The sequence below is a fragment of the Nyctereutes procyonoides genome, unplaced genomic scaffold (genome assembly GCF_905146905.1).
Source record: "Nyctereutes procyonoides isolate TBG_1078 unplaced genomic scaffold, NYPRO_anot_genome, whole genome shotgun sequence".
Classification (NCBI taxonomy): domain Eukaryota; kingdom Metazoa; phylum Chordata; class Mammalia; order Carnivora; family Canidae; genus Nyctereutes; species Nyctereutes procyonoides.
Genome location: NW_026575136.1, coordinates 35,071,638 through 35,097,327, shown reverse-complemented (window position 1 = coordinate 35,097,327; position 25,690 = coordinate 35,071,638). Strand labels below are relative to the sequence as shown.

General features: G+C 40.3%; 1 protein-coding gene and 1 pseudogene across 2 annotated transcripts in view; one reads left to right on the top strand and one right to left on the bottom strand.

The window, feature by feature from the left end:
• Window positions 1–25,690, top strand: part of LOC129495590 (F-box only protein 15-like) — a 49,798-nt gene that overhangs the window by 1,534 nt on the left and 22,574 nt on the right. For both annotated transcript variants that reach the window (XM_055303237.1, XM_055303238.1), the window contains exons 2-8: window positions 6,003–6,110; window positions 8,499–8,603; window positions 13,255–13,497; window positions 14,050–14,259; window positions 17,840–17,966; window positions 19,388–19,470; window positions 20,419–20,561. In XM_055303237.1, coding sequence (XP_055159212.1) covers window positions 6,003–6,110; window positions 8,499–8,603; window positions 13,255–13,497; window positions 14,050–14,259; window positions 17,840–17,966; window positions 19,388–19,470; window positions 20,419–20,561 — 1,019 coding nt within the window. The remainder of the gene's footprint in view (window positions 1–6,002; window positions 6,111–8,498; window positions 8,604–13,254; window positions 13,498–14,049; window positions 14,260–17,839; window positions 17,967–19,387; window positions 19,471–20,418; window positions 20,562–25,690) is intronic.
• Window positions 11,837–12,609, bottom strand: LOC129495592 (ras-related protein Rab-14-like; annotated as a pseudogene).

The window sequence follows — 25,690 nt, the reverse complement described above, 5'->3', positions numbered from 1 at the left end:
TTCTGCCTCTCTTCCTTGGGCACCTTGCGGCTGAAGGGTGGTCCTCTTGTTAAGTGAGAGAAGGCAACTTGGAGGAGATGGGGAAGGGGCAAGAAGCAGGATGCTGCAGCTATAATCCAGAAGGCTCTTTAGCTTAACTCCAAAGGTTGGTTGATTTCAGAGTGAATGATCCAGTTTGTCAGAGGTGCTGTCATAGTTCCTTATGGTGAGTGGTCCCTAACTTTACAGCCGCCATCTCGGTTAGTGTGCCAGGTGGAGCGACAGTATGAAGAGCAGTTTGCAACCTTGATGATTCTCTTTGCTTGCACGTCCTTGTGATTTGTAAGATACAAAAACTCATGTGTATCATGCCTTCTAATAAACCGAATGTCTGTGTTTATGTAGGAAAAACAATTGTTATTTAACAATCGACAACTTGAATTTTGTTTTCCCGAATCTCCAGGACTATGTCCCATGTTCATCCAAGGGTCCATAACCCCGTCATGTTGGTTTTGGAAGTGGTGCTCTGCACCTTTGTATTATGGCAGTAGTTGGTTCTTGAGTGTAGCTGCAGTGCTGGATATACCGCAGGACTTGTGACAACTAAAATGGTGACAATGCCTTCAGAACTTCTGTAGGAGCATTTAAATTTGAGGTCTGAACTTTAGATCAATTTGCCACTAACACTAAAATTAGTCTTTATATATAGAGCTCTGTCAGTGGGGAGCAGAATGATTTTTATGTGATGAATCTTCTATTACTTTGTAAGTTGAGTGAACATCCTGGTGATGACGTACTTAGAGTGTCTGGCAAAGGAGCCTGCTTGTCACCTTGTGATTTGGTGAGGTCTGCATTCTTTATGGGAAGGCAAATAAGCCGCTAAAAATGATTGCAGATGGTCTAAGTGGGTGGTGATTTTTATTGTTTCACTACAGAAAAATTAGATTTTAATAAGGAATCCATGGTTCCCTTTTTAATGAAAGATGTGAATATGTGTAAATACATGAACTGAGAAAAATGGCAGCATATTAGGTTGGCTTAATTTTGACTTGATTTAATTTCTTTGGTTTATCATATATCAAAAATCAGGCTCAGAAGATAATTTTTTAAGGTAAACTTAAAAAATATTGAATATATTCAAGGTTATCAGGCAAAATGTATTACTCGAAAACATTGTTTTCAAACAGAATGTCATCTTACTAATTATGTCAGCTAAGTATGCGCTTAATTTTGTAGACCCATAAATCTACATGAGGACATGCATGCAACTTACTGATTTGATTTTTTTAAATTTTTATTTATTTATGATAGTCACAGAGAGAGAGAGAGAGAGAGAGAGAGAGAGAGAGGCAGAGACACAGGCAGAGGGAGAAGCAGGCTCCATGCACCGGGAGCCTGATGTGGGATTCGATCCCGGGTCTCCAGGATCGCGCCCTGGGCCAAAGGCAGGCGCCAAACCGCTGTGCCACCCGGGGATCCCCAACTTACTGATTTGTTAATTGTGTGGCCCTTGAAAATATGCAGTTGGTTTATTTTATGGAGAAATAGAAATGTACTTTCAATATACCGAAACCCATACTAATAGGATATAGAATATAATACGGTGAGAAGAGCTCTGGAAGAACAGTCAGGAGATGAGTCTCTTGGGCTCTGGGCCTCTGTCTTGGGACCTCAAATGAATCCCTGTGATTGCCTTGTTAGAACTTCGGTAATCTTTGATTTGTCAAATATGGACATATGAAATCTATTTTAGTTATGGAAAAGCAGAACAGCAACAGATAGGCTGTATTTCTCAAACAGGTGCCAGTGGGCAGGTAATGCATGGGGCATTCTCCTGCGATGTAAAATTAATGCAGTGGCTTTGGGGAAAAATGTTAAGTAGTTCAACTGTAGGTAATATAATCCATTTGTTATATTAGCACAGCCACCGACAAATTATCCAGTAAAGTGCATCATTTGTATTAATTTTTTTAAATTTTTATTTATTTATGATAGTCAGAGAGAGAGAGAGAGAGAGAGAGAGAGAGGCAGAGACACAGGCAGAGGGAGAAGCAGGCTCCATGCACCGGGAGCCCGACGTGGGATTCGATCCTGGGTCTCCAGGATCGTGCCCTGGGCCAAAGGCAGGCGCCAAACCGCTGCGCCACCCAGGGATCCCTGTATTAATTTTTAAGATAAAGTAAGAGACTTCAAAGAACTTTTGAGCTCTCTGCAGGCTGTGCCCCCAGATTTCAGAGCAGCTGGCACTCCACTGCACCTGCCTAAAGAAAGGATTGTGCTATCAAACTGTGGATCCAAACCTTGTGTATGGGATTTTCAGTTTTGAAATTAAAACAACAAAAATCCCACAGTTCATTCCATATTCAATATATTAAGAAATAATAGAAAACACATGGAGTTCTGTCCTTTCAGCTCTCCAGCCCCCATTTAAAAACAGCCACCACCCAAAAACCTCATAGCTTTTTGCATACATACAAAAATGTATATGGTCTTTTTTCCCATACCTTCTTTCTTTGTGTGTGTTTACTTCTTCTCGTAGGGGACAAATTAAAAAATATTATGTGATATATCTTGATATAACCTGATTTTTTCAATTCATAGGTTATTAATTTAGCAGGTGTTTATCAATTGCCTGTCTATGCCAGGCATGTTGTGGGTGAACAAAACTCATGCAAAAGACCTGCCAGTGTGGAGCTTATAATTCCAGTGATAGCAAGCAGAGGAGATAAGATGTGTATGTAGTGAAGGATGGTGATATGTGCTGAGGAGAGAAATAAGGAGAGGGCCTAGAGTGTGTGTGGGTAGTATGGATTGGAGTTTTAGAGAACATGGCCAAAGGAATTGTCAGTGAGTTGGTGACATTTGCATGAATACCTGAAGGAGATGGAGGCATGAGCCATGCAGACACAAAGACGTTAATGAGCTTGTTTCTATCTCAGACACTTTTTTCTGTGCTGAAAATGTCCATTTTAATTGGCTGAGCATTGTTCACTGTATGTAGCCACACTGTTGAACCAATCCCTGTACCGACTCTGGAAGTTTGTCAGTGTAGGCAAGTCTGAGATGGACTTTCTCCAGCAACATTTTTGGGCTCATTTTCTTGCTTTGGGATATATTTGTACAAGTGAAATTCCTGGCTTAAAAAAAAATACATGTGCCTTTTAAGGATCTTGATAAACACTGCCAGATTTGGCTTTCCTTGCTGTTTATACCAATTTATGCTCCCAGCAGTGAATGAGATGTTCTTTATGTGGTCTTTGCCAGTTTGCTAGATTGAAACTGATCGATACAGTGTATTAATTTACTTTTCTTCGACTCCTGTGGAAAGGACTTAGGGTAATAGATTTTATTTCTTTTGACAAGTTTTGATTGCGGAAACATGTATGGCAAAAAGCTGTTGTCAATTTACTAATGCTTTTAAACAAATTTATATTTGAGTGACCCCAGCAGTATTCATTTAAGTTAAAGAAGCCTTCCTCAGTCTTCATACAATGTGTAATACAGACTCTGGGAGTTCTTAGCATGACCATTCATACTGGCAGGGGTCTAAGGGTCACTGTATGGAAAATCCAGGCAGACAGTGGATTTGATGGAGGAGTTATAGAAATGCCTTTTACTTAAAACTTATATGTTAGAAACCTCTATCAACTAAAGATATTTGATCTTTGAGTATGTAATACAGGTTGGTATAGAATTTACAACAAGTAAACCAGTTAAAATAAGGAGTGCTCTTAAATCATTTAAAAATGTACATTGTTTAACAATTGTGTTAAATGGTGCCCCCCCCCCATTCATGTCTACTCAGAAGCTTAGGGTGTGATTTTATTTGAAAATAGGGTGTTTGTAGATGTAGTTACAATGAGGTCACACTTGGTTAGGGTGGATCCTAAATCAAATGTGACTGGTGTCCTTAGAAGAAGAGATGAAGACACACACCAGGAAGATGGCTGGGCAAAGATGGGGCAGAGATAAGAGTTAGTCATCTTAGTTGCCACAAGCTAAGGAAAAGCAAGGATTGTCAGCAACCACCAGAAACTGGAAGAGGCAAGGAAGGGTTCTTCCGTAGAGACTTTGTGGAGGGAGCATGGCTGTCCCAACACCTTGACTTTGGACTTGTGGCCTCTAGGACTCTGAGACAATACATTTCTGTTGTTCTTAGCTACCTAGTTTAAGTCAGTTTGTTAAGAGAGCCCTAGGACACTAATACAATTAGGAAATTGTATTTTACTTCTTATTACTGTGTTAGAGCCAGGTCAGTGGAGTTGAAGATTTTCTCTTGTGGAAATCTTTGCTTAAATAATACTTTCAACAGAAATACAAAGATCTACTGCATAGGTGGAATTCTCTGAAATAAGGGGTGGGAGCGTTACAGAACTTTCCAGAGTAGGGCCTCTTCTGCCCCTCTCCCTCCACTTCCTGTTCTGGAACACACAGATTGCAAACCACTGGTTGTGTCCAGCTTCTTTGCGTTCCCAGGGACTCTCTGGCTAGGAGGTAAGACAAAAGGCACATTGACTGTCTTCTGCTGAAGCTGGAATGGAGAAGCATGGGCAGCCAGCGTTTTTACCTCGGCGAATTTGTTACCCTCCAGGATCTAGAAAGGTTTCCTGTGTTCCCCCTCTCCTGTGTTGACAACAGTGCCAGCATGCAGATGCTAGCCAGTGTTTATCGAGGGCTTATCATGGGCTCTTCATTATGATGTTTCTAAAGAGAAAAACCTATAAAGGGGGGACAGACATTCTCTGGATGCTCAGAAGCCCCTGGGGAGTCATCAGGCAATTTGAGTGCTTGTGGATATGCACTTCATGGGGCGCATGGTTCCACCGTGGGTTTCAGGCTGTGCTGGGTTGTGGGTGATTCAGTCCCATGCCTTCTAGGGGCAGGCCGTGTTTGGGTGCTAAACTCTTGGTGAACAAAGTACATCCTCAGAGCAATGACATACTGGTGAACTGGATGTATGGAATGGATACTCTAGATTTTAGTCACATGCTGGGTGGGAGATGGGTCAGTAGTTTGGTGTGTGTGTGTGTGTGTGTGTGTGTACATGGTAAAGAAGAAGCTTCCAGACCTTTCCAAGAGAAGTAGCATATCCACCAGTAGCTCTGTTTGTGGGCTGCTGCCTAGAAAATGAGGGTTTTGGGCTCCATGCCTTACTGGGGTTTCAGATCCCTTATCAAACTTCTGTGGAGCAGTGCTGGTTTTGAGGGTGATTTTAATAAAAAAATAGGAACTTCTGAAAACTGCATAAAATACACCTTACTACATTGAACCTTAAAAGCCATTGATTGTAAGAGTTACAATTTTTTTTGTACTGCTAAAATGAAAAAAAAAAAAAGATGGCCAGTTAAAATATATTCCATTGAATCTGAGATAGTTAAAATGTGAAAAAAAAATTGAGGATGAGTATTTGGTATTTCTGCAGCTGTGATTGCCAGAGCTAGGGTTGGATTCATCATCCCTTAAGACCAGCAAAGTTGTAGATTGTGTGGGCAGTTCTGGTTTGCAAATCTAAAGGTTTTCTTACCTGATTGATGCTGTTTTCATTAGGTTTCTGCTATGGTATTGTTGAAGCTGGCCAGGTGATACGTTTTATGTTTATCCTTTTATTCCATTAAATAAGTCTTATTTAATGTCTTTGATATGCTGAAAGCCTACAAAAGCAAATATTTAATCTTGTTTACTTGATCTTAGTCAACAGGCCAGAAGTGACGAATTTTATGTTTAAAACATATCAGAGTAAGCCCAGTTACCAGGTTTATGGACTCAGGACATGGAATATTTCACAGTCTCTTGCCTGCGCCCTTCCTTCCTTCCTTCCTTCCTTCCTTCCTTCCTTCCTTCCTTCCTTCCTTCCTTCCTTTTTCCTTCCTTCCTTCCTTCCTTCCTTCCTTCCTTCCTTCCTTCCTTCCCATGATGCAATTTTACAAGGAGTCATTCTTGGAGTTTATGAATCCTCTACAGTTTTGTAGAGGGAACTGGACAGTTCGCCTGTCATGATTTCACTTTTCTGTGCTTACTTTCAGGAAGAGACCGGGCACCAGTTATGCAGGCACTGCCGCCCTGAAGCAGTGCGCTAGGCGAGGAAGGCACTACAAGCAGCCGTCTGCTGACCATTCTGCATCTCTGGAAAGGTGAGTCACAGTAGTTGGTGCTCTTCTGGAGGCCCCAGGGGTGGAGCTTGTAGAGAAAGTTTCAGTGCTGTACATAGCAAGCTGCTGTTCTTAGCCGAGAATAGAATTGCGTAGGAAGAAAGTACAACATGGAGAGTTTGCTGTGAGTCATCAGCCTGTCACCACTGTCATTATTAGACTAGGTTTATGAAGTGAACTTCTAAAAGTGACAAGTCAATTTTCCTCCTTAAAAAAAATTCTTAAAAATTATTCACTTTCTAGTTGATAAAGACCCTTGAAACAGTGGAAAGAAGATGAAAAAGCTCCAGAGGTCTCTGGATTTTTTAGTGTTCAATGCTTTGGGAGCCCCTTGTGCCATGGCAAGGTTCTGCACTGTGACCTCAGCAACAGGATCTGTAGAATCCTTTCTTTGAACTAATTATTTGAAATCGGTGCTGAGATGCCCATGGATTTGTAGTGCACTGACACTCGTGGGACCCAACCCTGTGCTGAGCATTGTGTGAAGCCCTGAAAGCATGGCGTTCCGGTAGACATGTACGGTGGGGAGAGTAGGGCTCACAGAGTCTGCACATTGCAAAATTCAGATTCAAACATAAGTTCCTTATTTTCAAGTTTTGGGCTTTGACACTATAACTCAGCTCACAGAGTACATACTTTCAGTGTATTCTCTAAAAGAAATGAAAACCAAAAAAAAAAAAAAAAAAGTTAGCAATTTAAGCTTTAAACCCTATACTCTGTGAATATGATCTGTCATCCAATAATGTGATGTAGGAACTAGAACAAATACTCGATTGGTTCATCCATCCATTAAACATTCGAGGACCTTCTCTGTACTAGATACTGTGCTCTGACACTTGGAGCTTCTTGGATTGTCCTGCCTCTCTCTCACTTTCTTCCTCCCCCCAATCCCCCCTTCACCTGCTGTGGTATAAAATGATTAGAATCCAGCACAAGGTGACCCAGTGGAAACCTTATGAACCATAATGAAGACTGTCTTTGCTCTCTACTATTCTAACTATGGAGTGGGGGTTTTCTGCTTTTGCTAGAAGTACAGGGAAAGCCCCCACCCCATTATGTTAGTCTGCTGGGTAGGGGGTGGGGGTTAGTCTCTAAGGGCCTTTGAGTAGGATTTTAGTCCAACTCAATAATTCTCCCCGGATAGGATTTGCCAGATACCACTCTGGAATGTTTTCTTTAAGCCCAGCTCTACATTTTTTTGGATTATAATTATTTAAAAAATAATAACTATGAGTTTTTGTGAAATAGTTGAATCAAAATATGAAAACTATGTGCAGCAGGTCATCCAAATGGTCACAAAATGTGTTTTCTTGCAACTTTGCCATCTATGCATTAGCAACCTTTTGTCACTAAAAGCATCTGATTTATTGACTCTGAGTGTAAGGAATTTCATTTGGTGGGAGGGATTTAATTAACCCCAAGCCAAACTGCTTGTTTAAACCATCAGGGAGTCTCTGGTCGAATATCTCTGAAGCTTTTGAGTTGGGGTAGTGACTAGTGACATGGGTCTGGTCTGTCTTGTATTCTTCATCTTTTCTATGAGGGAGTCCACATCATTCTTTCTCAGTATTATCAGAATCTTAGGACTGATTATTTCCCTATGACACATTTAATAACTTGATTTTCATCATAATTAAAAAATTTGAAATAGTTGAAATCACAAGTGGAGAGATTAGGGGCAAGCCATTTTAAATTGGCCAAAGGATTTTACTGCCTAGGTTCCTCATCCCCTGGCCCCTCCCCTCTCCCCGTGACAGTCTTCTCTGGCTTGCTTTCTTTCAGCCTCAGAGAATGCAGCTCAATGTCATTCATTTAGGTTATAAATGAAAAGGGAAAAGGGAGTTCAGAAAATCTTACAGGGCTTGGAGTCTCTTAAAACATAGAGGAAGGTCTTAAGTGTGAGGAAGAAGAGAGTATATGAGGGTGGTATAGGGTAGGTGGAAAATAAGTGGGTATTTCCTATTCCAGTTCCTTTGTTTTTTTGAGGAGGATGAGGATTCTGTGGTTTATTATTATTATTTTTTATTAATAGCTAAGAATGCATTCTTTTTCTCTTATTTCCTTTTATCTCACCAAAGAATAATGCATACTTTCATGAGGGAGTAAGGAAATCCTGTCTCTTGATCCATTGTGTGTGCATATAAGTAACATGCCAAGGAAGTTAGCTCCCTGTACCCTTGAGTCTCTGGATTTGTTCAGGTCATGAGGATTGTGGTAGCCAGGACATTTCAGTTGAGAAACCAGTGTAAGATAAGGGTCAGTTTGCCTCTCGTACAGGAAGGGTGCTGCTCACCTTCTGTCTGGAGATGAACAGCCGGTGGTTTTCTGGTTAACTTGTAGCTCAAATGCTTGATTCTTCCCCTCTCTCAGTATGCCTTCAGAAATCTTGCTGAAGATCTTTTCCTACCTGGATGCTGTGACCCTGCTGTGTACTGGATGTGTGAATAGGCGCTTTTACCATCTGGCCAATGACAAGTAAGGAGAAAACCAGATCTCTCTGTCGTCTTTTGATAGCATTTTGATGGAAGTCATGAAAACTAGTAAGACAATTTTAACCATTTTTAATATTTAGGAGAATTAATTTTGAAAGTGTTTTTAGGCACAGATGTAATATGTCTAATGCTTTAAGTGGTCAATTGACATTTTCAGTGATTTGTATTTATATGCTTAAAAAAAAAGGAATACCTTTGCATGAACTGAAAAAGATCGAACTTGTTATTGATGTAGCTGTTGTCTCATGTACGGAAGAATACATCTCTGTGTCAGTAGGCACACAAGTGGGTTTAGTGTGGGTTCAAAGGAAAGAAGTGTGCCCTTGACAGTCATTCTAGAATGGACGCAGAGCAGTTTTTGTGTCTCTTTCTTAATGACTCTTAATAAGAGATGAAGACATTCACTAAAGCAAAGTGTAGCAAGGCATTGTTCATGAAGGAGGTCATTTAAATATCCCAAAATATAGCTTTTTGGAGGGTTCTTACTTTAAGGATAGAACTCCAATTACTCCATAAGCCAATAACTTATAAATTGCTTAGTTTCTCTTAATATCACCTTTCCCGACTGACTTTCACAGGCTCAGGTGGTATAGGCACTGAGCCCTCCAGTGGATTTGGGGCTATACCTCTAGTAATCTTCCTTTTGTACTTTAATTATGAATTATGTGCCTATCCCACATTTCTTGGGAGTTGTCCCTTAAAAATCTGAGCTTCTGATGAAATTACCCTTATGTTTGTTTTCTTGTTATAGGAAATATCTTAATTGCATCTGTTGAATTTTATTTTATTTTTTATTTTTAAAAATATTTTTATTTAGAGAGCGAATGCATGCACAAGCCTGAGCCAGGGGGCGGGGGGAGAAGGCAAGAATTTCAAGCAGGCTCCACCTTAAGCATGGAGCTTGACAAGGGGTTAAATCTCACTCCCCCAAGACTGTGACCTGAGCCAAAATCAAGAGTCTGGCACTCAACTGACTGAGCCACCCATGCGCCCCTGCATATGCTGAATTTTCTTTGTAAGAGTCATAGTCTGATTTTATAGCTAGACTTCAAAAAGGGCATATTTAATGATTGGATGGGTAAACAATAAATGTTTTGGGGGAGTGTTTTAAGCATTACTTCTGGAGAGGGCAGGAGTACCTATTGTAGCCAGTCATACTGATGACTAATAGGGAGGCCTGTATGGAGGGTAGGGGTCTCCCTGAAGCCCTCCTTACATCAGCGGGGGCTGCCTCCTTGCTGCGCACATCGCATCCCTCAGCAAGAGCACCGGGCTCCACCTGCGTGGAGGTAACGGGGAAGCGTGGGTCAGGCTGGATCTGGATCATCATGTGGGGTGTTTATTTTCCAGCACTCTGGGAAACACTGTTTATCAGAATATTAAATTGGCCCCATTTTGTCAACAACTTGTTTGACTGAAGTTTTTCTGTGCCTGACTGGTAGAGTAGCTAAATACGCTCTTGTCCTCAAAATCACCTTTGTTTTTTAACAGGATGAGGCGTTGGGTGATCAGAAATGAATGTGTTTGGGTTTTGAGTACTTGTTAAATGCATCTTATACTTGACATTTGTATTTTATCAAGTATCAGGTGGAACAATCTGCACAGTCTATTCTGTAAAATGTTCTGTTTAGCTTCACTTACAGTAAATACAGTAAGCCAATGAGTTGAAAGTGGTTCTTCATACAGGTGTTGGGTGTAGTTGTAACTGAAGGTGTGTGGGGTTCGGGCTCCGCTCCTTCCATCCCATTTCCTCTTTTGTAATTCAGGAATGCTGGCTCATGGACAAGAATCGAGTCAGCTTTAGGTCACGTGGCGCCAATGTGAGAAATTTGGGAACACTTATGTGGAGTAAAATGATGAGTAGAATAAATTTGAAGGAGATGTGAACAAGCTTTTATGTAAAGGGAGTTTTTAAAAATGCCTACTCAAGAGATTTTGGTGAAACAGTTTCAGATTTACCTAGTTGTACTCAAGTAATCATCATTTTATACTCTTAGCTCACATCTGAAAGTCCAGAAATTTCTGAACTGAGAAAATAAACACCTTACGGCAGAAAGCTTGGTGTGAAATGATTCTGTGGGGTGAGATATGATTTGAAAATGCATGCTATCTAAGGATGTCAGCGGGGGTCTGATTCCGTGTGAGTGTGTTGGGAAGTGCGTGCACTGCCTGGATCAGGGAGACACGTCTGCAGATCGAGTGTCCACCGAGTGCACCTTGCTGTCGTGGTGGTGACTGGCTGGCCCCCAGAGTGCGTGGCATCTCCAGCGGATCTCAGGCAGTGCGGGGCCATCCTCTTCTGTGGGCATTGCCTTCTCCTTGCTGCCTTTTGGCCACTGGCCACGTCATCCCATGCTGAACTAAACAGGTAGAGACACAAATGAGCAGATTATTACATTTATTTATGTAAAGCTCACTTTTTGCTGTTGGAAATGGACTTTAGCCATGGCTCAGTTCCCCCAAAGAGAAGTTTGCTTCTTTCCCTGGAGGAGAGCATTGGCTCGGAGAGAGGTATCTTGGGCTCCCTTGGGCCCCTGCCAGCTGCTGCTGCTCCCATGGCTTCTCCTGGGCCTCTCAGTGTGATGGGCGGGAGGAGCACAGGCTCTGCCTTGGGGCTGAATTTAAATTCAACCTTGCGGCTGATGGGCTCTCTGAATTTAGGCGAATTACTTGGTTTCTTCAAGTTCATCTCTTTGTCCCTGAAGAGGCTGAGAAGCACAGGGGATGGATGTGTGAGTTCTGGTTGAGGCTGTGAGGGTCCAATCCTGGGTCTTCCGTTTCCTCAGCATCCACAGACCCATCTGGGCCACAACTTCACATTGGGGCCTCATTACATTGTCCAGTGGGGACAATGATAGTGGCTACTTCATGGATTTGTTGATGATTAAAGTAGTTGCGGTTTACCAAATGCTCAAATAATGCTTACCACAGTGCTCAGAAAACACTGTTGTTATTTTTTTCATTCATTGAGCATATTCCTCTCTTTGTGCAAGCATTACATGTCCTTGTGGAAAAATTTAAACATAGAAATAAAAAACATTCAATTCCATTCTGCTGACATTTCTTTTCTTTTTTCTTTTTTTTTTTTTTTACCATGCAGGAGAGATTTATTACTCTACTTGCCTTTGATAACCTGATTACATCTAGTTGTTTAGCAGTTTAGTATTGTGTTAAACTGTTTTTACAACAGAGTTGTTTTTTTTCTTTTTCTTTTTTTTTAATTAAACCCAGTAAGATGTACAGAAGATGAGGCAGTAAAAAGAACTGCTTCCAACAGACAGAGGTGAAAGGTCAAATGGGAGCGACGGCAAAGAGGTCACTAGCAGCCACAGCCTTCTCTCTGGGGTTGGGGTTCGCTGGTTAGCCGGCCTCCCTGTGGGGCTGAAGGTTTGTGTTGTACGCCAGACTCGGCGACATTCAGATCCAGGCTTCCGTCCTGAATGTTCTGATAGATTTTCTTGGCAGCCTCCAGGAAAGCATCTTCTACATTCTCCCCCCGTTTTCGCACTTGCTTCAAGGAACAATAAGCCATTTTCTTCAGCAAACTGTTTGGCTTCTTCATATGTGACATCTCTCTGTGCCTCCAAATCTGCTTTATTTCCTATGAGAATTATTACCGTATTTGGATTCGTGAGATTCCTTGCGTCTGTCAACCAACTGCTTAAGTGGTTATACGTACTTCTTCTAGTGATATCATACACCATAAGCGCTCCCGCAGCTCCTCTGTAGTAGCTTCGTGTAACAGCCCTAAGCCTCTCCTGTCCTGCTGTATCCCAAATCTGCAGTTTGATTTTTTGGCCACTAACTTCAATTATTCTTGTACCAAATTCAACACCAATTGTGTGAGGACAATCAGCCATAAATTTTTTTTCTGTAAATTGATGAAGTAAGTAAGATTTTCCTACTCCCATGTCCCCAATAATAATATATTTAAAGATGTAAGAGTAGTTGTATGGTGCAGTTGCCATGGTGGCACTGGGGGGTTGCTGGTGGCTCTGCTGACATTTCTCTCTGTGTGTATGTACATATGGTTCCTTTCCGACCTTTATTTTTTTTATTTTTATTTTTTTAAAGATTTTCTTTATTTGTTCATGAGAGAGACACACACAGAGAGGGAGGCAGAGACACAGGCAGAGGGAGAAGCAGGCTCCACGCAAGGAGCCTGACATGGGACTCGATCCTGGGTCTCCAGGATCACACCCTGGGCCGAAGGCAGGCGCCAAACCACTGAGCCACCTGGGCTGCCCCCTTTCCGACCTTTAAAAAATATATCTACCTAAGATAACACAGTAGGAGTATCCTTGTATATTTCTTGTTATTTTTCTGTAATCTCTTATTCCATTATTGCTTTAGGACAGCAGTGGTTTGGATGATGCCAAATACCGTGAGATCACTCATTTTAACTTGACCCTGGGAAACAAGCTTTTCCTTTTAGTATGTGTTTCTGGGGTTGGTGAATCTGAAACACTTAACCTCAAACTGCAGTTCACTTTAACACATGAGCAACTGTAAACGTTTGATTTATTCATGGACTAGGACTATTTCCAAACGATTGTGCATCTCTACGGTAACATATTGCTACTGCAGGTATATGACAGTGTCTCATAGTTAACATAGTTCCTCTTCTCCCCCAGTTTTATTTGGATCAGAATCTATTCAACTGCCTTTTCACCTAAAATATCTAATTGGCAAGTTAATTCAGCAGAGAAGACCCCTGTATCTATGAACTTACTGTCGGTTGAGGATAAAGAAGCTGGATATTGGAAGAAAGAATATATTACAAAGCAAAGAGCATCTGTAAAAGCAGCGCTAGCGCGGGTTCTCAAACCTGTCAACCCTTACACAGGCCTTCCAGTTAAAACCAAAGAGGCCCTCAGGTACGCAGCATCCTCTTGATCAGTGGGTATCGTGGTTACTTGCGGGTACTATTTAACATTTATATGCATGTCACTTTAAAAAGAATGATGGTGTAAGCTCAGGGTATTGTGTGTATAAGGACATAGGTACAATTTATACTGTGAGGGACTGTCTCTTGAGATATTCATATGTTTCTGTGCATCTTATTAGCTATGTAGTATTTCCATATACCATAGAAATGGTCTGAAGTTTTTATCAAAAGCAGAAATAACTAGTAATCTGCTGTCATAAAGCGACAGCATCCAAAGCATCCTTGCTTCTGGGCAGAACTTTGCCTTGTCTGTGTTTTGCCACTTCTGAGAACATGGTAAATGTTCAGTGATTTTTAGATGAGGAGAAAAAGTCTAAAGAGAGGATCATTGATGAACTGAAAATTTGTGCCAGGTACTTTCTAAGAACTTCAACTTTGGCTTTTCAGGAACTAGATACTTTAGAGATGATGTGTGAAATTGACCTTAGCACTTTTTTTTTTCCTGCAGCAAGACAAACATTTTTAGTTTTTCTTTCTCCAGAATATCTGGTTTAGGTTGGGTAATTATATTGAAAGAAAAAAATGGAAAAGAATACATCATGCAGCACATTGACCTTTTGATAAATGATTCATCAGTGACAATTATATGGTATGGCAGAAACTGGCCACAGCTAGCCACATTGTCAACCTTAGATTTGTGTGGTGTGACGCCAGTTTTTATGGACCGGTCTAAACCCCCCTCCAAAAATGGGTAAGTACTAACTCAACAGAACCTTTGGGTGAGAACATCTTATATGTAAATACTAGTTGCCATTAATCTTGTAATTTAAGAATACTATTAGTCTTGTACTTTAAAAATACCACCAGTGCATCTTAAATTTTTTTTAATTTTTTTAAAATTTTTATTTATTTATGATAGTCACACAGAGAGAGAGAGAGAGAGAGGCAGAGACATAGGCAGAGGGAGAAGCAGGCTCCATGCACTGGGAACCCGACGTGGGATTCGATCCCGGGGCTCCAGGATCGCGCCCTGGGCCAAAGGCAGGCGCCACACCGCTGCGCCACCCAGGGATCCCACCACCAGTGCATCTTAAAGGCTTCTTTTGCAATGTGGATCACTATAGAATAGAAAAAGAATGGATTTATAACATTTATGATTAGATCTAAATTTAGGTTCCTCACACCTTGGGTTATCTATAACAGAGAATAGTATTCTAGTTCACAAAATTCCTAGGTGACTTATGGGCTAACCTTTTGAGCCTTTTAGTTTTAATCATTTTAACACAAAGATATATAAAATTGCTATATCTTCCTTCATTAGTTAATGATACAGTAACCATTGGTTAAACATTAGATCATAAGGTAATAATTCTTATTTTTATATGCCTTTCTGTTGAACTGACTGGATGTGGGACCTTGTGCAAGGGGCTTAGTCTCTCTGCTCAGCCTTCCTGTGTGGAATGGGGTGATGCTGATGGTGAGGAGTATTTAGCATACACGACTGCTCTGAAGAAGATCAGAAGGTTTCACTGTCAAGAGGCATCAGTCAGATAGATAGATGTGTGTCATGTTGCTGATGTGCATAGAGTCCTTACTTAGGGGCTCTGTCCTCAGGGGTTCTGTGCTGCATCCACATGCATTAGAAGTCTCTCCTCACTCTTCTGGTCATTAATCACTTCCTTCTCAAAGCCAGCTGCTGCTGGTTGTAGCGTCCTGATCTCCTGAGCAAGCAAGTGCACCTACATAAAATGCACAGCAAACGCAGAGGTAAAGAGAGGTCATGGCTGCCTTCTCCAGGGCCAGTGTCCTGCGCTGGAATGCCTCCTTCCCTGCCCAGCATCCTTTGATGTTGCCATGGCATTTACCACCTCATTGTTCCTACCAGCCTGTGTGCTGTGATTTCACCCTTGGTTTCTCTCAGGTCACATGTGTCCTTGGGATGGAAAGTGTTGTCATGGTGGGTCAGCATTCTTTCATGGCTTTCCTGGACACACACATTTTTACAACTTTGTAATCTGGGACCTTGTTTTAGTTTCCACTCTCTGGTGCTGATTCTTTGAGGATATTTTCAGTGATTACACTTGCCATGCTGAGAATGTGAGAGCATTGGGCTTCTTGGTGATGATAAAGCCAGGCTTTAGCATATTCTGAAAATAACCTTAATGCTATGAAGAATGATATGTGAATGATTTTCCCTGATGATATTACTGTAGATAATTTGGAAGCATGTTTACTTTTTTAATTGGTACATTTATTTGGATAAATTTCTAAAATTTCATATGGTATCATGATGGACACAAGATTTTTCTCATGTAGTATTATGTGCTGTGCAGTTGTGTTTGGAGAATCAATCCACAATCTGTACTGATTTGACTGAACACTATGTTACTTGTCATATCATGAAATATTATTTATAGGCATTAGGACATTATCAAGATCACATTAAGATAGTCACTGAAGACGAAGTGGATAGTGTTGAATTGTAAAGCTCAGTTAAAGATCCTGTGCTCCTGAAAACTGCCATCTGAGTCAGGAATACGAGATACTGTACAGTGAGAGAAGTGCTAGAATTCATTGGGAAAATTGATTTATGGAATTTATTTCCAATAAAACTCAGTGGACTTCAGCCAGCATTTGATAAACTGTGCAGAACAGACACTGGAAGTGTTTTTTAGGAACGTGTTTTGATGGGCTCTTTTATTGCAAGTTTGAGAGTGAATATGTTTATCATGCAGAAGTACAATTCCTTATCTGCATCTGTGACAGCAAAGGAGAAACTTGGGGATTGTTATTTGGGTCGTTTTTGTTTCCTCCATGACAGTTTTTTCAAGAACAGTGAAAGCCTTATTTGAATTTTCCTGTAGTTTATACCATTCTAGTCAGACTCATTAAGTTTTCTCCTCTGTAAGTGTTCTCCATTCTGTGGCTTATTTTATTCTTCTCCAAACTTGGGAGGAATGTTGGGTAGTTATTAGCCTTCATTTCTCTCTCTGTGGCCTGTGAGGCCAAGGCACATGAGGACTTAGCCTGTTCTTTGTGGAGTCTGTTTAAACTGCTCTGGAGCCATGGTGATGAGTATTCTCCTTTTGGGCCCATTGAAGAGTGTGAGAGGAAGGTTTTCACACCCTGCCTGACCTCATCTGTCCACACTAATGATCACAGAGGCAGTGACAACACCATTTCTGAGCACCTTAGGGTTGGATTTAAGGTTTGCTTGATGCCATACTTAGGTTCCTAACCCTGTGTTTTGCTTCTGCTCCATGTATTCTACCTATGTGGAGTATATTTTTAGGTCATACATCACACACATGCTTGCTCCCCACCACTCCCTAACAAGTATGGTTTTCAGCATAAAACGTCCTTTGAAAATTGAGGGAGGGACCAGGGTAGTCTAGAAACTGCAGATCTGGTTTTGATGCTTAAAGCCTCCTGGTCCCATGCCCCCACTTGGAAACAGTGCCACAGCTGAACTCCTTAGTTTTCTGATTCTTTTAGTGAATATTTGAATACATCTCCTGCTAGCTGGTGCCTTAGGTGCTGGAGGAGAATGCTTGAATGCCATGTGGCCCCAGCTCTTTAGGGACCCTCTTCTAATACTGAGCTGCGTTAATTGACCACTGTGATCTCATCTCCCTTATAATTTCCTGAACTATCTCTAGGTCCCTAGAAATCTTTCATTCCAGTTTTTAAGTCTTACGGTGAACAGCAGTATTGTGTTTACACATCTGAGTTATTACTTACTCTTAGACACTGATTCTAATATAGAGTTCACAGTGGATCTCCTTCATGACAATACTCAGGGTTTTGGTTTAAATTCATTTCCTAGTATTAAAATTTTCACACACTCTAAATTATTTTTGATAATAATTTTAAAAGGTATGTTATCTGCTTTCAGACAGCCTACTGATACCACCTGCTTTTTTGTCATTTAGAATATTTTGTCTTTGCTTAGGTGTTATTTCCCTTGGTTATGAATACATAGGAGAATCTGCTTTTGACTCTAGCATTGTGCTGGTTTCTGAGGGGAAGAGGAAAGAACATGGTTCTTTCCCATCCTCATGATTCTTCCACTTCTGACTGGGCTGTTGAGTTGACAGTAACAGCAAGGAGGAGGAAAACATAATTGGGCAAGAAATTTGGGTGTATCCATTTTCTTTTTAGTTATAGGAGTTGTTTGTGTCCCTTGGCCCTCCATGCACTATTTCTTAGCAAGGTGCACATTATTAGCATGCTCTTCAAAAGTATTTTTAGATACCCTAGACAGAATTGATAACATTCCAGGCGTGAAAGCTCATTTCTCTCTTTCCTTTCTTTGGCATGGATGTTCAAAGACCTCGGTGGCTTTCTTTAATTGCAAAGTACAATCTGAGTAACTTAACTGAATCCACCATGATTGGCTGGGACAGACTCATTCGGATCTTCTGTCTACACCCAGGCCTCCTGGTGGGGCTGTGGAAGGTAAGGTTGAAGCCCCTGCCTGCATGGTGCCATCTCCCTCCCAACTCCACATTTACTCACCATTGTGCAGGATGCCAAATGTGAGGTTCCTGTGAGTGTCCACTAACCTGGAAACCTGTTTTACGCTCTTAGCGATTTCATTTTTCCAGCGAAATGACCCTCTGCTCTGTGGAGGCTACTCTGCTGTTTTGCTGTCACGGATTACAGGCCACCTGTTCCTGCCTGCATGTTTTTGTCTGCATTCTCTCTTCCACGTCATGGGAATCGCCCCCTTTCTCTTCCAGTCAATACATGCTCTGTTCGCCTCTCATATCCTGTGTTGGCCAGAGTGTCTCTTACTTTACTGTTTAACCCAGGCGGCACATGTGTGTCTGATCCCAAGCATGTGATGTTAAGTGTAATCTGCCCTTCAGGATACAGTGTCTGAAGACTTCTCCTTTCCCACTTGATGAGGTTTCCTTTCTCATGGGGTGAGGCTGTTGGCCAGCTCCCTCCTCTGGGGTTACTTTCTAGGCAGGCACTTTAGTGAAGAGCGTTAACAGTGTGATGTTTCTCTGTACACCAGTTGTGTGGGCATCTGTGGCCGTGGTCTGTGGGTGTTTTAAGATAGAAGTTTACAAATGTGATTCTAAATTATGACCAGACAGAACCAAGATATACAGCATCATCCTCTCATCATCCTTTGCAAGCAGCCAGTTTTTCCATCCCTCCCTCACTGTGTGAGGGTGACTTTTGGCCCAGGCAACACTTGGCCTGCTAAACATTTCCTGGACTTGAATTCATCAGTCTGTTGGCCCACATAGTTATGAGGACCCTCCTCTGGCGGGCTACTGGAAAGAGGTGCCTTGGATTGACCATTCTGGGTTACCCACACCAGACAGTGTCTGCTGTGAGTTTGGGGAGAAATGGATATCTGTTCCTCTACAGTCATATTTTCTACTACTTAACCTGGTGGGTGAAACCCTTCATCCCCATTGGCTTTGCCAAGTCAAGTGGGTACTCAAGAGACGAATGTATGCCACTAATGCTAAGTATTTGTGGAATTAATCTTGTATATGTGAAGGTCTTACCAGTACCATCTTTATCTTGGTAAAGAGTTTGAAGGGACCTGGAGCTAACATATATTTTCACAATCGTGTGTAATAGAGTGATTTGACATTTCACAAGTGCTAGGACATTAATCCTTTTGGTATTGCATGCTCTGCATATTTGGGTGAATTGTCCTGCTTTCAGTATGACACATAAGTCTTATTGGGTAGTAATAATGTATTAGCAGTAATAATGCATTCGTACCGTGGTGATCTTAGAGTTGTAAGAAACGACATCTATCTGTAACGTGAATGTGCTGTGATCTTCACAACGACCTTGTGAAAAATTAATATTTCAGTTGAAAATTGTATTCTTTCTAATTGACTTTTCAGAGGGAGGAAGAACTGGCTTTTGTTATGGCAAATCTTCATTTCCATCACCTTGTGGAGAAGAGCACATTAGGCTCAGCCACTGTGTATGTATTTATGTGTGGGTGTATTAAATTTTTGACAGTAAATATAAAGGATTAGAAGTTGATACCATCTTAATATCCTGAGAGTAGCTACAAAGATATTCTGTTTTTAATCAGTAGACACAAGCCAATAGGCATAATTACTTAGCTGTTGCTAAAATAATTGGATTATTCATGAGTACATATTTGCTTTATTTGTTCTGGGTTAAGGATTATGTCCCTAGTAGAATGTTATTTATGGGGGCAGAATAGCTTCATTGCTGCAAGATGCCAGTGCATCAAGATGTTTCCTGTTCTTTGCATTAATGTGAGTTTTTATATCTTGCAAGGCACACAGACCCATGGCTGAGTTGGGTCTGCAGATGTGTTTTGCTTGGTCAACATAGTACGTGTCTTTTAATGACTTTGAAGGTCTTGAGGTGGGAAATATGCTTTTTATTTCACTCCTGCTTTCACATTCATTTTTAAAATTATTATTTGAAAAGCTCCTGAATGCTTTTGAGTTTGTTACTTTATGTAGTAAGGTTTTTCTTACTGAATAAAACTTTGTTCATCGTAGCTTTGGGTCTCTGCCTGGTTCCTGATCTATAGGTCTGTTGTTTGGTGCATTTTCCTGTTGAGCAGCTCCGTTCTCTGGTTACTGAGACCTCTGGGTAGCAGAGTTGTCTTTGCCGAGCTGCTATCCTAGGCAGATCCCAGGAACGTATTCATCCGTGGTCATCTTGTGGATACTTACAGAACTCACTCCTTTTCCTGTTTTTATATGAGTTGGTGAAAGGAACACAAAGCAATTCTTTTGAGTTCCTGGTGTGGAAGGCTATTGGGAACTCTGTAGAGGATTGATAGAAGCTGGTGTTTGGACAGATGTTAATTTTTTTAAGGAGTATTTTCAGTTTAAACATTTTATCTCTGGTTGACAAATGTGTGTATGTTTTGTTTTGCTTTCTTTAGCCCCTACGAGCTACCTCCTCATACTCCTCTTTTGGATGACAACCCGGAGTATGGACTACATGGCTACCAGCTGCATGTTGATATGCACAGCGGTGGAGTTTTCTACCTGTGTGGTACATTTCGCAATCTCTTTACCAAGAAAGGTGAAACTAATTGACTTTTTGTTTCAGTATGAAATTAAAAGGTTAGAGACAATAAGGGACCTATTTTTATATTTGAGTTAAGAATTGTCTCTTCACTGATCATCTGTTGGCACTCTGTCTTCTCATACCCACACCTCATTCTAGGACTTGTGAAATACCATGGCCAGATCTAGTCTCTTTAGCCTCGGGCTCCATCTCTTTCATTACCACCTCTCTACCTTCTGGAATATTCTCTACTCATGTTTTCTGCTGATACTTTCCTTACTATTTTGCCCTGCTGTGCCTCTTCCTCTTACCCCAAACTTCTTCCCTTCTTTCTCAAAGGAATTTGGTAAGCTTGCCCACAGGGCCAGTGTAGCACCTGTCCAGGATAAGAATGAAGGGAAACCACTCTTCTGTATATCCTGCATCCATGTTTACCATGCTCACTAAAACTGAGACGGAGACTGGAGTAGGCTGAGAGGGAGGGGGCTCAGTTGAATGAAAGGGAAGAAGGAATATAGAATGCCCCCTGTTCTGCTTTGTCTTCTTGTTTCCTCTCGGTTTCATTTGTCTGTGTCCTGTAAACATGGAGGTTTGATGTACAGAATCATATAGATACAAGTTTAACATTTAAAAAAAGATTTTATTTATTTATTTGAGATAGTGAGAGACAGCACAAGGATGTGGAGGGGCAGAATGAAAGAGAGAATCTTAAGGAGAGTCCCTGCTGAATACGGAGCCTGATGCAGGGCTCAATCCCAGGACCTCAGGATCATGACTTGAGCCAAAGACAGATGCTTAACAGACTGAGCCACCCAGGTGGCCCTCAAGTTTAACATTTTTGGTAGTAGTGTTTTATAGGGGAAATTTAATACTTTATTTGTGAATTCTCCAACATTCTTTTTTTCTAATAGTTTTGACATCCATTACTAATCTCTGCCTGAATCAATTTCTTTCAGAGTTTAGAAAATGATGATTTTCTAATTATGTCAATATTTCTACATTTATTAACTGAAATTTTATAAAGAATTTCCACACATCAACTGGTGAACTCCTGTAGTGGCAGGATAAATGCTCTAATCCTTTCTTTTCTGACCACCAATACTCAGATTAAGGAATTGATGTTATCATCACTTCCTATGGTGGAAATTATTTTGAGTGCACACTCTTCTTGTTGTTTTTTTTTTTAATTTTTTTTAAGTTTTATTTATTTTATGATAGTTACACAGAGAGAGAGAGAGAGAAAGAGGCAGAGACACAGGCAGAGGGAGAAGCAGGCTCCATGCACTGGGAGCTCGACGTGGGATTCGATCCGGGGTCTCCAGAATCGCGTCCTGGGCCAAAGGCAGGCGCCAAACCGCTGCGCCACCCAGGGATCCCCCTCTTCTTGTTGTTTAGGTCATTGTGGACTCTGCGTTTTTAATTTATTTAATAATTTATAGACAAATACAAACATTATTCTTTTTGAAGCTAAAATTGTCCTTAGTTTGATCAGTGGGCTCTATTTCAAGCTGGCTTCTGTGCTTGTTTGATACACCCCCATTGGTCTTTGAGTCTTTGCTTTTTGACTCAAGATTTCTAGGTTTTTCTATGCTTGTCGACATTTTTATTAGAATCATTTCAAATGTATATTTGACATTCACCTGAAGTGAATTGACATCTTTGTTGTTGACTTGTCCTACCCAATAATGTGGTATGTCTTTCATTTAGTTCAAAAATACTTACATGTCTTTTAGAGTGTTTCAGAATTTTCTTCATACTAGTTTTGCACATTTATTGGTAAGATCTTTAGTATTTCATCTTTGTTATTTCTCTCCCTTTGTATCTCCCAGTTGTTGTAATGTTTAATGCGGCTTTGGTCTCAGGCCACTCCTGATTTCATAGAGTAGGTTGCGAAGTATTCATACCTTTCGGATTTTTTGGATTTTACTTAGAATTGGTAGTAATTCCTCCTTGAAATGGTCGGTGGAATTCCCTCAGGAAGCCATCAAGGCCTGAAGGTTTCTTTCTGGGAAGGTTTTTAACTACAGCTTCAATTTCTTTTATAGATATAGGACTACTTAGATTATCTATTTATTCTTGAGTAAGCTTTGGTATTTGTGTCTTTTAAGACATTTGTCTAAATATTAATTATATTGAGATTGATCCGTGGTTGAGATTTTTGGCCTGCTCATTCTATTATAAATTTCTCCATGAATATTTACCAAATGATGGGCATCTATATGCATTATTTTATTGAGATTGCAAAAATGATGTTTCCCTAGTTACTTCATTCCTTGTATGCCTATTATGTAGGATCCTTCTGTAAATAAGAGTTTTCTCTTATCAACTGTTAACTTAAATATAATTAATACAGGAAGGGCAAGGTACATGCTTGAGTCTTTCTATTTATAGTGATCAATGCTCTAACAGTCTTCAAAGATGACTTAGAGGGTTTTTTTGGGGGGGGAGGGGATATTATTATGAACTCCTAGATTAGAAAATGTATTTTATGTATTTTGGTCTATTTTCAGTCATTATTTCTTTTATTGTTATTGTGATGCTCAAATTGTCATCTTCTCCTGTGTTCCTTTGACATGACTCTAGTCATCCTTGGTAGCTTGCTTGTGCTCTTACATGACCAGATACCTAAGCTCATCTTGTCTGTTTCTTGCACAGAGGTGGAACTGTCATTTTTCTGAGGAGCTGTGCTTCCTTTTAGTTTCCACTACACTATGGTATTTAGAAACCATAATCTGGACCCTGGAGATGCACCTTGCCCTTGGGTTTTCATTTCTTTTAGGGTTTTCGGTGGGCAGTGCTAACAAGTTTGTAGGTTTTATAATGGGAAGAAATCAATCATGCTTCATTAAAGGAAAGATTTTAAGGTTTTTAATTAACTACTTTGAGTAAATACTTGAATATGTTTTCTCATGCTGGAAATCTTTGTTCCAAACATCAAAATCTATAATAATTTAAAAATAGCAATATTGTTACAAATAACCCATTGAACATCCTTTTAATTAGGATTTCCCTATACCTCACTATGGGCTTAAGATACATCATGCCAGAGAGTTAAGTCACCTGAAATAGTTCTCTGTGTGATTATGCTACCACTTTGACATACAATCAGAGTGATTTGTTTCAGTTGATTTTTTATTTTTCAGGATTGCTTTCCTTTTATTTTTTACATTAAAAAAAATTACATCCCACATTTACATGGTTTATAGTTGAAACTATAAAACAAGGAAGTTCAGAGAGGTTTACTTCTATCCTTGTCCTTCATCCCTGTTCTCTCTGTTCCTCCGAAGATGATCCTGGATATTGGCCTTTGGTTTATTCTTTAAATGCTGTTTTCTGAATATATGCTATACATCAATGTATTTCTATTTCTCCCAGTGTTTTTTAAAGAGGCATACTATACTCCTTTTTAATTTCTTGCTTTTCCCCTGTTAGTAATATATTCTGGAGATTACTCTTTAGAATGACGTAGAGATTTTTCTCATTCTCTCTTTTTAAACCATCTGTAGGTGGGCAGTTTGTTAATGGTTTCCTTCTGTGGATTCCAGTCTTTGCTGTCACAGTAAATAAATAGCCTTCTTCATACATCCTTTTATATTTTGCCAGCTTGTCTTTGGAATACTTTTTTAGGGGTAGGGTTGCTAGGTCTAAGGAAAATGCACAATAATTTTGAAAGACACTGTCAAATTCTTGTTTATGAGGGGGTATTTCTAACTTAATAGGAAGTTAAAGCATTTTATTACTGGGGATGTTCTAGGTTTGTATTATGTGGTCATACAAGGCAGTTTAGTTAATAAACTTTCTATTCCTAAATTAGTTGGATTTTTTTAAAAAATTGGGAATGGTTCTTAAATGTCAGATACATCTTTGGGCAACTATTGATAATCATATGATTCTTTCTCCTTTATGCTATTAATGTATACAATGCTTCAGTGTATCTTCTAATAGTAAGCATCCTGGAACCTCTGACAGAAGCTTCTCATTATGTATGCTTATTTCTAAGCTACTGGTTTCAGTTATTTGGTATTTAGTGTTTTTCCATTTATACTCACAGATTATTTATAGTTTTGTTTTTAAAAATCTGTTTCTGATCTGGTTATAATCAGGTTTTCTACTTTTCATTGAATCATTTTTTTAGTATTTATATGATTTCCTAGAAAGTCATCTGTTTCTTTAGGTTTATTTTGATCTTTTTTTAGCTTTTTGAGTTGGCTGCTTAGATTGTTTAATTTTCAGGGTTTCTTATTTTTCTTCAGTGCTCTTTCTGCAGATCTTGGAGTCTGAATCAGGAAAGAACTGGAAGGTGATCTAGAGAGTGAGCCCTCCTGGGCTGGACTGCACTCTGCTCAAGGGCAGAAGTACTGTCCTGGGAACAGTTCTCCCAGTTTTATGAAGGCATGAAAGTTCTGCCTTTCTTCTCGGTACTTCAACCCTTTTAACTTTATTATATTATTTGAAATAGAGAATAAAATCTCATCCCTTTTTCTGGTATATCCTATTGAGGGTGCTACTAATGTGCAGCGGTCTATACCTAGGGTACAAATGCGTGTGCCCTCTGGCTAGTGTTAATTGAGGACGTCTTAGCTTTCATTCTTTCTCATGAACATGATCTGTGCTCTCAAGAGCCTGTGCTAGGTCCTCCAAGGATTAGATCTTTTAGGTGGGATCTTAGATGGGTATGTAGAACTTCAGAGGAGAGGACCTACCCTCTCCTAGTTTTAAACAAATATAGCGTAACCTTGATGAAGCTTCGTGTGCATTCCTTATACAAGCAGTGCCCTTAATAAGGAAGACGATAGTACACAGCAGACTTGTGGGCGCTCATTACAGGTTCTTACTGAATGTTTTATATTTATATTAATTATTCAACTTAATCTTCACAGCAAGCCTGTGAGTTGGGTAGTATTTTCTCTCACGTGTTACTGGTGAAGTGGCTGGAACTGGTCTTGTAGGTCAGTTCTTTAATTATACGCAGCCCACGCATGGCAGAGCCCCATCTGCACCTGCACAGGCCAGTCTCCAGAGTGCGGGTCTGAAACACTGGGCTGCACTGTCTCCTGTATATCTGTACTTTCAGGGACATGCTTCTAGAATATGTGTCTTGTGTGTATGACTCGGTCTGTCTTTTCAAAGCGTTTGCATCATAG